The sequence below is a fragment of the Hippocampus bargibanti genome, linkage group LG18 (assembly GCF_051943395.1).
Source record: "Hippocampus bargibanti isolate YZ-2025 linkage group LG18, ASM5194339v1, whole genome shotgun sequence".
Classification (NCBI taxonomy): Eukaryota; Metazoa; Chordata; class Actinopteri; order Syngnathiformes; family Syngnathidae; genus Hippocampus; species Hippocampus bargibanti.
The window spans coordinates 5,014,740-5,031,486 of NC_142751.1; the positions used below are offsets into that span (position 1 = coordinate 5,014,740).

The 16,747-nt window shown below is 39.5% G+C and overlaps 1 protein-coding gene across 1 annotated transcript in view; it reads right to left on the minus strand.

The window, feature by feature from the left end:
- Positions 1 to 16,747, minus strand: part of nrg1 (neuregulin 1) — a 32,076-nt gene that overhangs the window by 2,690 nt on the left and 12,639 nt on the right. Inside the window, 5 exon segments of the mRNA XM_089020872.1 lie at positions 6,031 to 6,149; positions 6,252 to 6,311; positions 6,313 to 6,379; positions 8,539 to 8,641; positions 12,068 to 12,126. Coding sequence (XP_088876998.1) covers positions 6,031 to 6,149; positions 6,252 to 6,311; positions 6,313 to 6,379; positions 8,539 to 8,641; positions 12,068 to 12,126 — 408 coding nt within the window.

Below are 16,747 nucleotides of genomic sequence, written 5' to 3' on the forward strand. Positions count from 1 at the left end.
TTCATTTTTAGACCTTGGGATTTCTTTTGTACTTACCATGTATGTATTTTCTATCATACACGTTTTGGGGGTTTCTTGTCAAAGTATCTGTGTTTATATTTTGTCCTTTGCTTTTCCATGAGTTGTGGGTTCTTTTACCATCTTTTGCCATTGTACTTTGTTCTACTTTGTTGCTCTTGGCACCTGTTTTATTTGTTTATTTGTTTGTTTGTGTGTTTGTGTGTTAGTGTGTGCGCTCACACTTGTGCTCATGCTTTTGTTTTTATTTATTTATTTATTTTGTGTCAATATTTTCTGGGTTTACATTTCTGGAGTCGATTTATGTCCAGAAAGCCTGATATATTAATGAAAAACTGCATTAATCTGTTGCACATTTCAGGGGGGAGAGCGTGCAAAGAGACTGAGGGGGTTTGACAGAATTCATAGTTTTAAACAGTATGCATGATTTACGACCGTTAGTTTAAGGTTTGACAGATGATCCATTTTAGATACTCTTTCTTCTGCAATGTTCCAGAATTTGATGAGACCTGCGGCTGTGTCCTGTAAGTTTGGTAGTGTTGTTAACAACACTCATCTCAGTGGTGCATCAACTTTAGAAGACAAAAGTGTATTTATTTTACAGGGAATTGTAATGTACATCGTATAAGATTGCAATATTCGTCTTACCTAATCCATTTCCTTTACCAAATGTGATCATCAGGTAAGCAGGTGTGGAGCTTATCCCAACTGACTTCTGATGAGAAGCAGGATAGACCCCTAATGGGATGCTAGAAAATAATAGGCTACACTTCCTGTAGGCAAACATGGACAAACAACCATTTCCACTCACATTCAACCTAAAGGACTATTTAGAGTCTCCACACAGGAAAGGCAGGGCCTAGATTCAAACCCACAACCTCCGCACAGTGGCACCACTCTGCTGCTGGAAATGTACTTGTTTTCTCATTTTACAATGTTTGAATTTATATATTTTTTCTTCGATGCTTCCTTTGGAAAGTCTTAGAATCATTGTTGATCGGACTGGTTCTTTGGCGACGCAAAGTTGAAATTAATCAGTTACCTCATACTTTAAGGTACATCCCTTTTGGAGTCGGATATGTCTCTGCTTTTCTTTGAATGAGCACTTAGGTCTTTGATGCCACCAGTGGCATTCAGCCGAGCCCTACGGGCTTGTGTACCATGCTGGCTATTCTCCATCAATGACATCATGGAGACAGAGTCAGTGTCAAACATAACACTGTTGCTCCAGTCATTACTCCAGCTGTGGAGACAGGGAGGGGGATGTTTACATGGACACAGTTCTCAGACACTCTTCTTTAATATGATGACAAATTCAGGGATTGTCACATAAGGAAGGATCCCTGCCAATGGAATTTAAAATAGAGGAAAAGGAAACAGCCGGGGGTCTAAGGGGCTGTGAATTTATGAATGCAAGATTGCATATTAAATATCTGCTACATAATTATACAAATACCATTTATTATGTTTATAGAGGTTTTTCACCAACTTTCGTCACCCCCCCCCAATCAGGTCTTATTCAAGTTAGTTAGTTTCGTATTATAAATCATAATTAAAATCATGGTATACTACAGGTCAACAGTAGTAAACATGCCCTATCGCAATTTCCTTCATTAGAATAATAACTTGTGAATTCGAATGACTCACCAGGAAGGTTGTTATTCTGCTATCTCTATCTTTTTATCTCTGCATGTTTGCTTCCATCGCAATACTGTTTGGGTGACAACTAACCTTTGCCACCATAATTGATCACTTTTCCATCGCAAAGCCTGCAAGGGCTTTCCCCACATTTTTATGCTTGAATATGAAATCTGAATGAATTATTTATCCCTCCATCCAGAGATGTTACCGTTCCACTATCACTCTTAATAATAATAATAATAATAATAATAATAATAATAATAATACATTTCATTTCTAAGCGCCTTTCAAAACTCTCAAGGTCACTTTACATTCAGAGGATAATTTTTTCTGTGTGGTAGCAGCGGCAGCCACACACGCCAGCGTTCACTCAACCCCGAAGTAACTCAAATAGATAGAAAGCTAACTAGCTCGCCAATGGATAGCTAATAGCTAGCAGGCTAAATAGCTATCCAGCCAGGAAGATAGCTATATAGCTAATAGATAGCTACCTAGACAGCCGGCCAGGGAGCTAGATAGCAAATAGATCGCAAATAGCTAGCTAGCAAGATAGCTAGCTAGATAACTGGGCAGCGAGATAAATAAATCAAGAAATATTCACACTAAATGTTTACTATTATAATTGAGTTAAAACACCGACAATCAACTAGGATATTTCTCTTCCATGATATCTTTACAATGTGAAAAGTCGTGTGCTCTCCCGAGCTGGCAATCACACGGAACACGGAAGTTTTCCATCAAACCAAAATCTATATATATCTAACCTCCAGTGTTTATGCTATTAACACATTGAACTTATAAGTACCAAAAATGCGACAATGTTTAGCGCAAGTTTACTGTCGAAAAGCGCGGTAAGGGAGCTGCCATATTTGTTATTCATTGCGCACAGTCCCCCGTGTATTTTAATCCCGAGCGATCCCGATTGTCAACGGAAGCAACCGACATTGACCAAAACACACGAAAACATACCGACTCAAGCACAACGCATTCATATCACCCTTCAAAACAAATGTTTGTAGCCGTTTTATAAGGAAATGAAATAACTTTTATATGAAAATATCACTTTGGCAGAGAGAAAAAAAGCGGAATTCCGCTAGATAGCGGACGTCTGGGATCCCTGCATAAGGTGGTGAAACAAAATACAAAGTTAGGGATAATATCGTTTGTGTCGAGGTCAGTTTCATGTTTTTTTATAATGATTCTTTTTTTTTTTTCTTCAAATGTGTTTGTATCTGTGCATATACCACACACTTTTGGGTCGGATGAGAATGTCAATAACCTCTGAATTAATCTTTTAGGCACACTGCAACTGAAATTTGGTGAAGCATCATTTAGTTTTCAGAAGATTCATCCAATGTTTCAACCATATCCCGTGAATGGATCTGACCCTAACCCGGCACGATCCAGGTATTGTGGCCTGGATTGTACTCAAAACAGATTCAGTGGTTCAAATCAGATTTCAAGTAAGCCTAAACTGCCTATTGTATGTTTCCTACATCATGCATTGTGTGTTTCCTACCACTGTCCTTCATCAATTTGCCGATACTTCAAAAGAGCCTTTTGAGTTAGCTTCCACCAGTCCAAGAGCAAGCGAAACCAATGTTTAACATTTGTGGACGTCACATTTTTGGTTGTCAAGGCTTCAATGTTACATTTTGGACTGCAACAAATGTCCTCATATGTGGACATCATTTTCCTCAGAAACTAAATCATGTAAAACGATAATTCTTTGTTTTTACATTGGCCGGGTCCGAATAAGCCCAAATATCAAAAGTGTCTGACATAAAAGAAGCAATTTTCAGAAAACAGCCAAATCCTTCTTTAAACCGATATGGTGGGGTGAGGTTCGATTTGGATCGTTCGTACAACAACCTGCTTAGGCAAAACAGGATTAGTAATACTGATGAGGTGATACCGGTGGAAGTGGGGCAATCAGGCCAGTCGTTAGTCAGACAATAGGAACAATCAGTGGAGCTGTAGGGAGTAGTCCTCTGCTCCCCCCAACCTCAGAGCAGGGACCTATCATAGCAGAGTCCGGCATCGGGATATATCTATATAGGGCCTAAACTACCAGTAAGACTTTAGTTTGCTGACAAAGTTTCTTGGATAAGAAGCAAAACGTCCGACACCTTCAAAGATGTCAGATGACGGCTGAAGAAACCTTTTCATCGGACCACTCCTATACGACTGAGAGCTTACACAGACATGTCTGAAATAACGTCTGCCCGGACGCCCGGGTTGTGCAACTTTTACGTCGGGCGTACAACTTACAAAACGTCTCCGCCCGGGTGGCCGACAACTTTCTCAAGAAAAAAAAAACGAAAGATTTTTTTGTCCATTTAGGTTCATTTGGCAATTTGCATACTCGGCAGCCAATCAGAGGCCTGCATCGAATAACTGTGCTTCCGGAGGTTCCCGAGCGTCATAGCCCCAGAAGAAAGATTCAAAAGAAGACAAAATTTATGATGCTACAAAACGTAAACATACATTAAAAGCATCATGGAAAGAGGAGTTCACGTGGCTTGTAGCAGACGACGCAACGCAAACATTGCATTGTGCAACATGCCGAACAGTGTATGGACAAACAACAACTGGAGCAAAATCATCAGCAAGGGATATTTACCGTAAATTAAGCCAGGGAGCATTTGTGGTAGGTACATTTTAAAGTGTTGTTCTGTTATACATATATACTGATTATCAATCCTTAATACTTTGCAACAATGTTTTTTTTGCGATTAGTTTCAAGATGTGAAAAATGGGGCAGGCAACTTTATGGCTGGGCAGGCAACTTTTCACAGTCGTCTGCCCTGGTGTCGGGTAACTTTTTGTCATGAGTTTAAGACACTGCAAAGACAAAATAAAAATGCAAGAGTTCAGGCCTTAGGAGGTTAATGTGAGAGTGTTTCATACCACTCCCCAGAAAATCTTGAAGCTCAGACAAGAGTTCCCACGTGAACATTTGTGATGATCACTATATGTGATTAAGAGTCTGGGTCACAGAGTCCCGATTTGAAGGAGCGTTGCCAATTTTTCTCCCACCACCGACAAAGCCACTACAGGCACGTTGCAACATCCAAAGTAATGAACAAGGATTAATGTCACACCATGTGTAGCAAATAATTTACAGCATTTTCACCAAACAATTCAATCATGAGCTCAGTTAAAGGACAACCGACGCCTCCGGACAAGTTGCGTCCATAATTTGTAAAATCACTTCAAATGACTTCTACTGAGCGTATTTTACAAAGATTCCACCCCATATAGCTATATTTTAGGTTTTAAGACTCGCGCTGAATATTCAGGAAGTCTTGTTTTCGAGTTGATGACGATGCCCTAAGTGACGTCACGGAGGGAACGCCCCTGACCGAGAAAGCAACACATAATGCATTTTGGGCACTTTGTTTGGTCTGAAAACTTCGTGTTGATTGCGAAACTAGAAGGAAAACACATAAATAACGCGATGGTGAATTGTTGTGTGTTGCACCAAGACGACTATTTGATACTAGTTGACACAAATTCCCAGCAGACAAAACAGCCCATTTCCAATGAAGCTTGGGCGCCATCTTGTGCATTTTCTGCGACGCTACATTGGAGTCCTGATGGCTCGAATTGATACGCAAGTACTTGCAAACATTTATGCTTTCCGCTTCAGAACTATTTGAATCATATTCATAACTGGATGAGTAACAAGAAAGTGTCTTCTCCGAATCTGAAGCAGGTTGATTCTAGAGCAGTGCGAAGACGTCCTGGCGTGACCTCATGAACAAGGGGGCGGGACCTTCTGAAACTTGCAATTTCCGGGGTCATTTTGAAGTAGTTTTGGGACACTTGAACTCAATTTTATTGGTGTTTTTCATTTGACTAAAAATATCAGCCTGCGTGTTTTGGGTATTTTAGATGCGATAAAACGTTTTTCTGACGTCCCATCACATCATTTTGTGAGGCCCACAAAAGCCAATCATGTGAGTCAATTTGCAGAATCTTTGCTAATATACTGTATGTACTGAAATGTCAAATGTTTCCCATCATATCAATCACATCAATTTCTCTACTGTGAGACTAATAAAGGCATATCCAATCCAATCCAATCATAATGGAGGAGGACTTAATTCCAAAGTGAATTTGACACCCATGTTTTAAACTCTTAAAGTGCTTCAATGCAAACACATTGCCCCATCATTTTATCACCACTCCCTTGGATGCACGTGAAGAAAATGGTTCTTTGTATAGTGTCATGTTTGCAAAACATAATAATGGCTGTAAATTTAGCAGTCAAACTGAAATGGGAGTGGTTCTGAAATGAAGACATTGGGACGCGCAACCTCCACTTGATGACGCCCGTGCCGACATTTTATTTGAAGTCAACCTTACCTTTGACTGGAGATGTTGCTGAGTGTGGTAGGATGTTGTGTGGATAAGGCATATTTGCTTGCGGAGAATGTTGTCTCTGTCTCTTTCTCATCTGCGTGTTGGACGGCTGTCCCATTACACTGCTTGAAAAATATGTTTGTAAAAAGATGGAAAGTAATTGATTAGTTTTAACCATAGTATACGCTTCTCATTCGAAGTATGCATTTACAATTGAAGCTTACGTTGGCCTGCTGCAAATTTTGGAGAGGCAAATTGGAAACCTGCCGTCGGCTGGCAGATTTTCGCCATCTTTTTCCTCTTACTTCTCAGGTTCTGCCTGAGACGGTCATGGAGCTTTTTCCTCTGCTTCCTGTTTTAGAAGAAACATACTCCGTTTTGGGGCTACTCAGAGCACATTGACTACAATTTAATCAGAGACCCTTAAATTCAATATAGGTCAATGTTTTGATTGTGGAGGCAGTTGCTTAATAAATACAGCATGGTGTTGGAAATACAAACCATAGTACATTGTAGTTATAAACTGGTGACCAGATTGGGTTTGATTATGGTGATCACTACTGGGAGGTGAAGAGTACTTGAGCTGCAAGTGTGGCTCGCCCAATTGTCGCAACGATTTTGGAAGCCCCGACAGCGATGACCAAGTCATAGTGCAGTTGAAGTTTCTCTTCCGCTTTTTCTGTATAGGTGTACGTACTACGTTCCACATTGCTGCCGTTGGGCCAAAACGCCCTGTCATTAGTTGCCAAATCTAAAATCTACGCTGTTGTTCAGTCCACATTTTTACAAATGATTCTGTGTAGTTTGACACATGGATCGTCTCGCAAATTTATGCACAGTTACAGTAAATGTGAGCTCTTTTGTATCTTCAGTGTTTGAAATAGCGTCTGCACCGGCAGCCAATCAGAAGCCTGTTTCATGCTTCACACCGTTACTGAAAAGTGTACTTGAGAGTTTTGAAAGCCGCTTAGAAAGAGGAGTCCACGTGGCTTTAAGCAGACAACGCAACGCAAACATTGAATTGTGTACCATGAAGACAAAAGACAACTGGAGCAAAATCTTCAGCAAGGGATATTTACCATTAATTAAGCAGGGGAGCATTTATGGTAGATACTTCCTCAATTAAAAAAATGTAGCGTTTTTTTTTTTTTTGCGCTTAGTTGTCTTATTGTGTTTCAAGATGTGAAAAATGGGGCAGGCAACTTTATGGCCGGGCAGGCAACTTTTCTGTGTTGTCTGCCCGGGTGTCCGCTAACTTTTTGTCATGAGTTTCAGAAAGTGGTATCTTTAAAGTATTCAGTGCTTCACTTTTTTGACATTTTGTGACAGCCTCATCCCAAACTTGAGTCAATTTATGTCAATATTCTACACACAACTCAATGACTTTATTTTGAGTCATGAAAAATCACACAAGCAAGTATAAGTAAACAAGTACTCATCGTGTCTCCCACAAAGCACAAAATTGAGCAATCTTGGTTCCATTGATTATAATTGAGGAGTTCCCACAGTTTAATAGGAGCCCCCCTCTGGTAAATTCAGTGCCTTCGACATGATTTTGACCTCTCTATACGGTTGGCAGTATACGCCAGAGCTCAATCTAGCATGGAAGCCAAATTCATTGTCTGGGACCTCCAAGACAGTGACTGTCGAGAGCAACAAGTTTGGGTCGGGGACACAAAAAATTCAGATTCTTTCAAGGTTCCAATGAGCAAAGTGGCTTCCATCATCTGTAAATTAAAGATGTTCTGAAGCACCAGGCCTATCTATCTGGCTAGCTATCTAGATGGCTAGCTATTAGCTATATATTAGCTGGTTTTCTATCTATTTGAGTTACTTCCGGGTTGAGTGCGTGTGGCTGCTGCTGCGTGTGGCTATCGCTGCTCGCCCACAGCAAAACTTCTTCTGTGACTGTAAAGTGATCTTGAGAGTTTTGAAAGGCCCTTAGAAATTAAATGTATTATTATTATTATTATTATTATTATTATTACACCCAAAAATAATCGTGATTCCACGTCATCTTCAATAGAATATTGGTTGCAGAGCGATTGCGAAAATTGTTTTTTTGATTCAATTGATACTATTTACGTACTGTACCAGGTTAGGTTGAATAATTTCAGTCTCCAATGGACACTATAATCCACGCGTGTCAAACTCAAGGCTTGGGGGCCAGATCTGGCCTCATATCATTGAATCTGGCCCGTGAAAACCAGATGTCAACTTTCATGATGCTTAATAAAATCATTATGAAAATTTCAAATTCTCATTTGTCATAATTAAAAATGATACTGTAAGTATTATTTTTGTGATCAAACTCCTCATTACATACTTTATCATAAACAATAGCTGAATAAATTGTTATTCTTGGTTTCTTTACATGGTTTCAGAATGCAGAATGGGAAAGTAACGAAAATCTGGCACGTGACAAAAATGAATATATATATATATATACATCAATTAAATACTGACATTTTTAGCAATGCAAAATAATACATAAAATGTGGTATACTGTACTTTGTTTTGCAGTAGGCAACCACACACATGATTCCAACCACGAGGAGGGCAATGCAGATTCCGGTTATTGTTAAAATACGTTTCTGATACAGCTCCTCGGCTTCTGAAAAAGAAATTAGTATGTTCAATAAAATTGATGTCAAGGTAGCTCGCTCACACACTCACACGCACACGCACACAAACATGCACACAGACGCGCACGTGCACACACACACACGCATGTTCTGTTTTGCCATGTGGTGTTTGTTTTCAATTCTTCAATATTAACATGAACACACAGTTTTATAGGGTTCGGTTAGATTATTATTTATGGTATTTATTATTAATCTCACGCAACATGAAGTTTTGTGAATATGATATAGTTTGACCTGGACCGGATCAGGCTGGTTTTTATAAAAAATAATCGTGCCGGGTATTGTGGCCTGGATTGTACTCAAAATAGATTCAGTGGTTCAAATCAGAATTGATCACTCTAAAATTGTCCTGAGCTGTGATTGTGATTGTGAATGGTTGTTGATCTCAGTGTTCCCTGCGATTAACTGGCAACCACTTATGGGTGTCCCCCAGCCTACTGCTCGAAGACGGGTTAGGACAGGCTCCTGTATGCTCGATGGATAGTACGAATGTCATGTGAAAGGAAATGTTACAATTTTCTCCGCGCCAGCAAACACACTTTATCAAAGAGGCAGAGAGCTACAGCAGTGGGGATGGTTGATTTCAGGGACATAGAAATGGCTAAGAGGTAAGAAAAAAAGAAAGAAGGGGAATATCAGAAAGGTATTTGGATTGAAACGAACTGAATAAAAACTCCAATGAAAAATGGAGGAAGAAATAATCAAAAGGATGTGAACATACTGGAGTACATAATAAAATTCCATTTTGGCTGTTCATTGAGAATTTAGATGAATCAATGACTGCCTGACAAAGATTTCCAAGATGGTTGTATTTGGTGTTTGAACAACTGATTTTTTGTGTGTGTGCTTTGTTAAATTATTCAAATCAGTCATCATCATTTTGTTTTCAGTGGTTGAATGTCTCAATAATTGTATTTGTGCTACTGGTTAAAATTGACAAATTAACTAGCTGGCTATCTAGCTAGCTATCTGGGTATCTAGCTCGCTAGTTGCTATCTATTATCTATCTGTTAGCTATCTGTCTAGCTAGCTGTCTATCTAGCTCACTATCTACAGTATTAGCTGTTTAGTTAGCTATCTACTGTATTAGCTATGTATTAGCTATCTAGCTAGCTTTCTGTCTATTTGAGTTACTTCCGGGTTGAGTGAACGCTGGCGCGTGTGGCTGCCGCTACTCACCTACAGAAAAACTGATCATGTGACTGTAAAGTGACCTTGAGGGTTTTGAAAGGTGCTTATAAATGAAATGTATTATTATTATTATTATTATTATTATTATTATTATTATTATTATTATTATTATTATTATACAATACAATAATAACAAGAATGGGCATTGGCCATTCAATATCAAAAGCTCATGGTTTGTGAACTATTGCTATATTGCTGCATGGAAGATATGACTTAAGTTTGAACATGCGGATCAATATAACATTTTTTGGGGATATCCACAACTGTCTTTTTCGACACCTCTTTCAATAAAAACTTTTTTTATTTTAAAAACATTATCAAGAGCACAAAAAGTACCGCTGTCCAATACATTAACACTGTCATTGTCATTCACACAGAGCAGAGAAAAATATTCCTGTGTATATTGTTATATGCTCTGTTTGTATGTGTTGCAGCAGTTCTTACTGTCACATCTATGCTAATTCATTAGCTCATTTAATTGTGTTTCACAGTAAAGTGTTTGTTTTTGTTAAGATTCCTTACTTTCATGAGATGAATTCTAATTCACTATATTTGTTATGGTCAGCCATGTTTTACTGCAACAAACTCACAAACAATACAAAACTCCAGAGGGACATAAACCCAAAAAAATATCTATGTGGCGATGTTTGGGACCCTTGAAACAACGAGTATTTGAACACAAATGGTGCAGCAAGAGAAGGAGACATGCCATATCCCAATACTAAGGACATACTATACATTCTCCAGGCCAAGACCAGCAGGCTCAAGGACAATTTCTGCCACTAGGCAGTCAGGAGACTCAACTCCTTCCCAACCCTACCTCCCCTGCCCCTTCCCACTGCCACACTCACCGAACTCTGAGTACACGCTACATGCCGTACTATCATCCTGAACCCTATTTTTTTCTTTTTTTTCTGCAGGACCTCACTTCAACCTTTTTTTTGTTTTTGCATAACTACACTACGTCACTTTACATACAACACTACGTCACTTTACATACGACACTACCTCACTTTGCATTGAGAAATTACATGTATTGTCTGTTGTCAATTGTCTGTCTTTTTTAGCCACATTATAAGTGCCTTGCACGCTGGGTCCGAGAGGACAGTAATTTCACCTGTGCTGTATGTCATGCATATTAGCATATATTACAATAAAGCTGACTTTGAAGAATGAATATTTTTGCGGTATTGAAAAGCTGAGTGAAACGGAGTTTCCAATATACAGTAAAGTCTCGTTATATCGATATTCAAGGGAGTCCGAAAAAATATCGATATAACCGGGACTATCGATATATCCGACCCTGTTTGCATGTAATTTTCTCCGTGCGTGCATAGAAATAGTATCGATATAACCGGGACTATCGATATATCCGATATCGATATAACGAGACTTTACTGTAGTATATATTTTTGATTGTTATCTATTTGCCTAGGGGCAAAGGCGGTATTTTGATTGTTATCTATTTGCCTTGGGGTGAAGGCGGTGTGTCTTACTTCAGACACATAAATTAGGCGCTTTTTGGGGTCAGCCCATGCAACACAATTCAGTTGGATAATCTTCCAAAATGGGCCCTAAGCCGTCTATTGAAGAGATCAAAAATGTCCTGAGCTGCATTGTAAACACCTCCCTGGGCAAAGGTGTTGTGCCACATTGGTTCAAGGCAGATATACTAATTTATGGTTCCGGTCCCAGTGGGCATCTGATGTCAATTCTACATCAATATTACCTCAAAATCCAATATCTTACTTGAAATTGATTCCACATGCTCACTATGGTGTGCATTTTAGATGTTAAAATGATCTTTTGTTATTTTTGTTTGTTTGTTTGTTTTGGCCAATTTAATTTCCAATGAATGGGCTCCTTATTCTTGTAAATCTTTGTGTGTGTGTGTGTGTGTGTGTGTGTGTGTGTGTGTGTGTGTGTGTGTGTGTGTGTGTGTGTGTGTGTGTGTGTGTGTGTGTGTGTGTGTGTGTGTGTGTGTGTGTGTGTGTGTGTGTGTGTGTGTGTGTTTGAATGCATAAATCATGCATAGTTCATATCGAATTTAACATACTGAAGCAAATTTGAACATGCAGAAATCACATCTGTCTATATACTATGTTTGGAGGCAAACATAACTTGGAAGGCATCGCATCACAGCACGTGTACCAATATTGAAACATGCACCATAAAAAAAAGGAAACAAGTGGAAGTAGACATACTGTAAAAGCTGGCCATTACATAGTTTTGGCAGCGATCACCAGTAAATTCATTTGGACACCTGGTTAGGAGAAAACAGAAACAGACAAGTAGAAAGAGGCAGTTAGTATATCAAAGTGAACAAGAACCCACAATGCTCATCACTGGTGTTGGGATGAAGGGGTCCTTAGACTAACATTTTGGAAATTCCTAACTTTTGAATTCAATGAAAAGATTTAGAGAGGTTTAAATTTTAAGCAGATGACTGAAATGTGCATGTGAATAGGCAGCCATTTGAGCTGATCTTTCAGTTGTTCCCAAACACTTTTGTGTAGCCCAACCCGAGAATTGCATCTGCCCAGAGACACAGGACTCACAAAGACCACAGGAGGAGCCTCAGCCCCCAGTGCTCACTTGAGTCCCAGTGTTGTGAGACATTCAATGCAAAGATGTGTTACAAATTTCAGGTGATTATAAAACTTACAAATTAGCCTTGGTTTGCTACGCTGGTTTTAGAGGGAGGTGCTGGATGAATAATTAGTAGTGGTGGAGTATTAAAAAACACACACATTTTTAGTGACGGACACCAGAATGGGATGTGATGATGTGGAAAGTACATGCAAGTTTCAGTTCATTGTTGCTCTCAGAGAGGACATTGGTCCTTCATCAAACCCAGATCACAGAGCTTGTATTCTGACTTTCTTATGATCAAATCAAACCATATTTGTTCAGAAAAGAAAGATGAACTTCTCAACTTTTAAAATATGAGAGTGGAACACCAGTAATGACATGTGGGATTGAATACAGTGGTCACATACGTTTTGGGTTTGAGACTTTCTTAAGCACAGCTTGTTCACACCGGTGCCCAGTGAATCCGGTCAAGCACCTGGTCGATGGGTAGAAAGGACAAGAGAATAACTGTACTGACATGTTGCACGTAGGACAGAAAAAAAAAATGGACAAAAACAAAGCAAAACAAAACAAAAAAGGCATGGTCTTGGAAAGATGGATTTTTTTATGTCCAATCATAACCTACCTCGTGTTGCAATGGACAGAGCGTCAAATTATTGACATAAGATTAGACAAATGAAAGTTGAAAACTCTAGCACAATTTGTTTGACACCACCAACTACATTATTCACCCTCTGTGTTATACGATGAATCAGGCGCTGTGTCACAATCTCATCTCACACTTTCCTTTTCACCAAGAGACCAGTACTAGACATGGGTGTATGGGATTACAGTAGGATGTCTATTTATGAAATTATTAACTAGAATATTTTTTTAAGTGGAGACCGTCACGGTATGGTGGTGATGGTGGTGGATGCCAAATAAGCAGGCAGGAGGGTGCAGCAGGGTGTATTTGACAAATTGTATTAAAATAAAGTGAGCAGGAACAAAATCTCCAACGTCAAAGTCATCCGAACAGAAAAGTACAAAGTATCAAAGAAAACCAGGAGTAAAAATCTGCCAAAATGAAACAAACCCGACAGGGTGAAGCAAACACATACAATGACCCGACACAGAATGGTTCTTCAGGGAGTCCTTTTAACTGCCACTGATTGGAACCAATACCTGTGCAGGTGCAGGCAGGGCCGACAGCGCCACCCATTAGTCACCAACCAGATTGTGACAGAGACATGTTTTCCATGTAAATGCCCTGATCCACAGGAGTCAAAGTCAAGGCTTGGGGGACAAATCTGGCCCGCAACATCATTTTATTTGGCCCGTGAAAGCAAATCAAGCTTCCATGCTGTTTGCTAAAGTCCGAACAAAAAATGTAAAATTGTCCCATGTAAACCACAATAACAGTCATTATGTTTTACTTCAAATTTGAAAATTAGTTATTCATTAATTAGTTGTGCGCTCTGTATGTAATACATGGAGGGGATCAAACATTCTAATGGCTTCTCCAAATTCATAACGGCCTCCTTATGGAAACTGTAACTACAATGTTGCCCGTGGCAAAAAATGAGTTTGACACCCTTACCCTAATCCAGGCGTGCTCAATACATCGATCGCGACAAGGTGATGTGACCTTGTCATGAACTGGCACTATACAAATAAAGTTACGTTGTTTTGATAAAAAACTAGACGGCAGCCTATCAGCCATTCCTTCACTTGATTGATACACCGGACAACCAGTCAGATGATATCTCATTATTAGGTACACTATGCGTGTTCAAAGAACGCCCCTGAGCGTTGCAAAGTTAACAAGCTTCACAAGTGATTATCTCTTAAACGTAAGATAGGATATAAAAATGAATGGGGAAGATGGACCAAGTAAGATGAAAAAAAGTATCAACTTCATAAGAAATGGGAGTAGAACATTTTCAAAGTGCATTTGTCTCGTCTGCCAGTTATCAGAGTGAACTCAGGTAATGGCAAAGAATGTACATAATTATGTTGTGTTGTGCAACGTATACGGTTATATATCAACATAAATTGCAATAATCCTCAATATATTTCTCAATAAATATAATAGGTAGATTATTTTGACTTTTCAAAAGTAGTTCCCATGCTGAAAAAGTGTGAGCACCGCTGCCCGAATCTCTTCTAAGCCGCCCCGTTACCCAAAAGTCAGCCAGATTTTCTTTTCTAAAGCCTACAAATGCATCAAAATATGTAACAAATACATGTTAATATTACGTTATGGCACAATAAATGAGAGTTGTACATGCTAAGGAATTTATTCCTTACTGTAATTTTTTTTAGCTCCCGTTTGTGTTGCATCTGTTCAAACAAGACGAGAGTATGCGGTTGAGTGCTAACTGTGATTACAATCACCTTCAGTGGCCCCATCACCCCCACCACTTTTAGGATCCCTTCAGGGGACATTTTAACATCAGTAGAGTAACTCTTATCTCAAGTCTATGTTGCAGACATTATACCAGGGCTTAGACCGAAGACAATGGTGGGAAGTGGTGGTTTGCGCTCACCTCACCACTGCCAACCAACTTTTTCAAGCAACACCAGGTCAGTTGTCATGTTGATTTCTTTGTTTCAGAGAAATGGACTATGTAGCCTGAATCGATTTGTATTGTAATAATCTGCAGAAAAGAAAAACAAAACCCCCAAAAGTACTGTTCATCATCTCCAGCCTATATTTGCATAACAAACCTCCTCATCCGCCAAAATTAACAGACACGAAGGAAGAGAAAGTCAGAATCTCTCTCCCAACATGCATAATGTAAGAAGAATAAAACACAAAAAATAGGTCATTTAATTTTACTGCATCCTCTTCATTTTTTGCCATCTTTGGTTTATGTTCTTTTTCAGAAGTGATTTTTTTTCTGTTTTGTCAAGAATTGATCCAATGACATTTGCTTTTGTCAGATTTTAACGATTCTTTGAAAATGTCCAAGGCAAACAACAGAATGGTGAGCGATCGCCTGAGTGGTGAAGACTTTGTCATTGATCACATTACGTAAAGCTATCGGAAGGTCTCATGGCCCAAGGGGCGTATAAACATAGACACAGACGGTAGCGGTCTCTCTTAGCCAATAGGATGCCAGATTGATGGTCAACCAAGGCAGAGCAGTGAGAAGAATGTTGCATTCGGGAAAGTTGCTGCTATGAGTAGCGCCCTAGACTGTGTTTATATCTTTCGTATCATGAAATTTCACTTGTAAAAAGCGGAAATATTTTCATGTTGAGCTGTTTTGTAACTTTAAATGTTTGCATGAAGAGACACTCGTTAGTGAATGGTTATGGGGTATGCCCCATTTGCTCTGGTATCACCTCATCAGCATAACTAAGCCTATGTGGTCTAAGAAGTCTGTTGTAAGATCTTACAAGAGATGTGTCTAAGGAGTCAGGCTGATTGAACACTCCAAATTGTCCCTAGGCGTGAGTGTGGATGGTTGTTTGTCTCTGTGTGCCCTGCGATTGGCTGGCAACCAATTCAGGGTGTCCCCTGCCTGGTGCCTGAAGAAGGTTGGGATAGGCTCCAGCACTTCCCGCGACCCTAATGAGGAATAAGCGGTACGGAAAATTGATGGCTGGATAAATTCATTACATAGTGGCTTGGTAACTGAGTGGTTAGCACATCTTTACTCTGGCTTCCCCGTGTGGAGTTTGCATGTTCTACCCGGACCTGCGTGGGTTTTCTTTGGGTATTCCGGTTTCATTCCACATTCCAAAAACATGCACGGCAGACTGATTGAACACTCCAAATTGTCCTTAGATGTGAGTGTGAACATGGATGGTTCTTTATATGCCCTGTGATTGGCTGGCATTCTGCTCGAAGACTGCTGGGATAGGCTCAAATGTTTGCTCCGCATTTTGGCAATGATTTTCTGTATGTCCTCTTTGTTGTCCGATGTACGGTATGTCTATTTTCCAGCAGTGATATGCACATTTCCTATCTAATTACACCAAACACGGACGTAACTGTGTATTGAAAATGTTCCTATGCAAGTGAAATTTGTACCCTCAGTGGTGTATTTTTCAGGCCATAGTTTTACCAACGCTAAACTAATAAATTACTACTCAGCAAGCTACATGTAAATTCTCCCCTTTTCCAGGCCCCCGTGAAGTAAATTTTAATTATCTTTGTCAGCTATATTGTTGAATTGCTACTTTTGCAAAGGAAGATCCATCTTCTTAAAGATATACAAGGCTAAAACTATGAAATTACTGTGGCATTAATTTAGTGGCTGCTACATGTATATGCCCTGTACAGTTTTCTTCTTGGCCTCTAA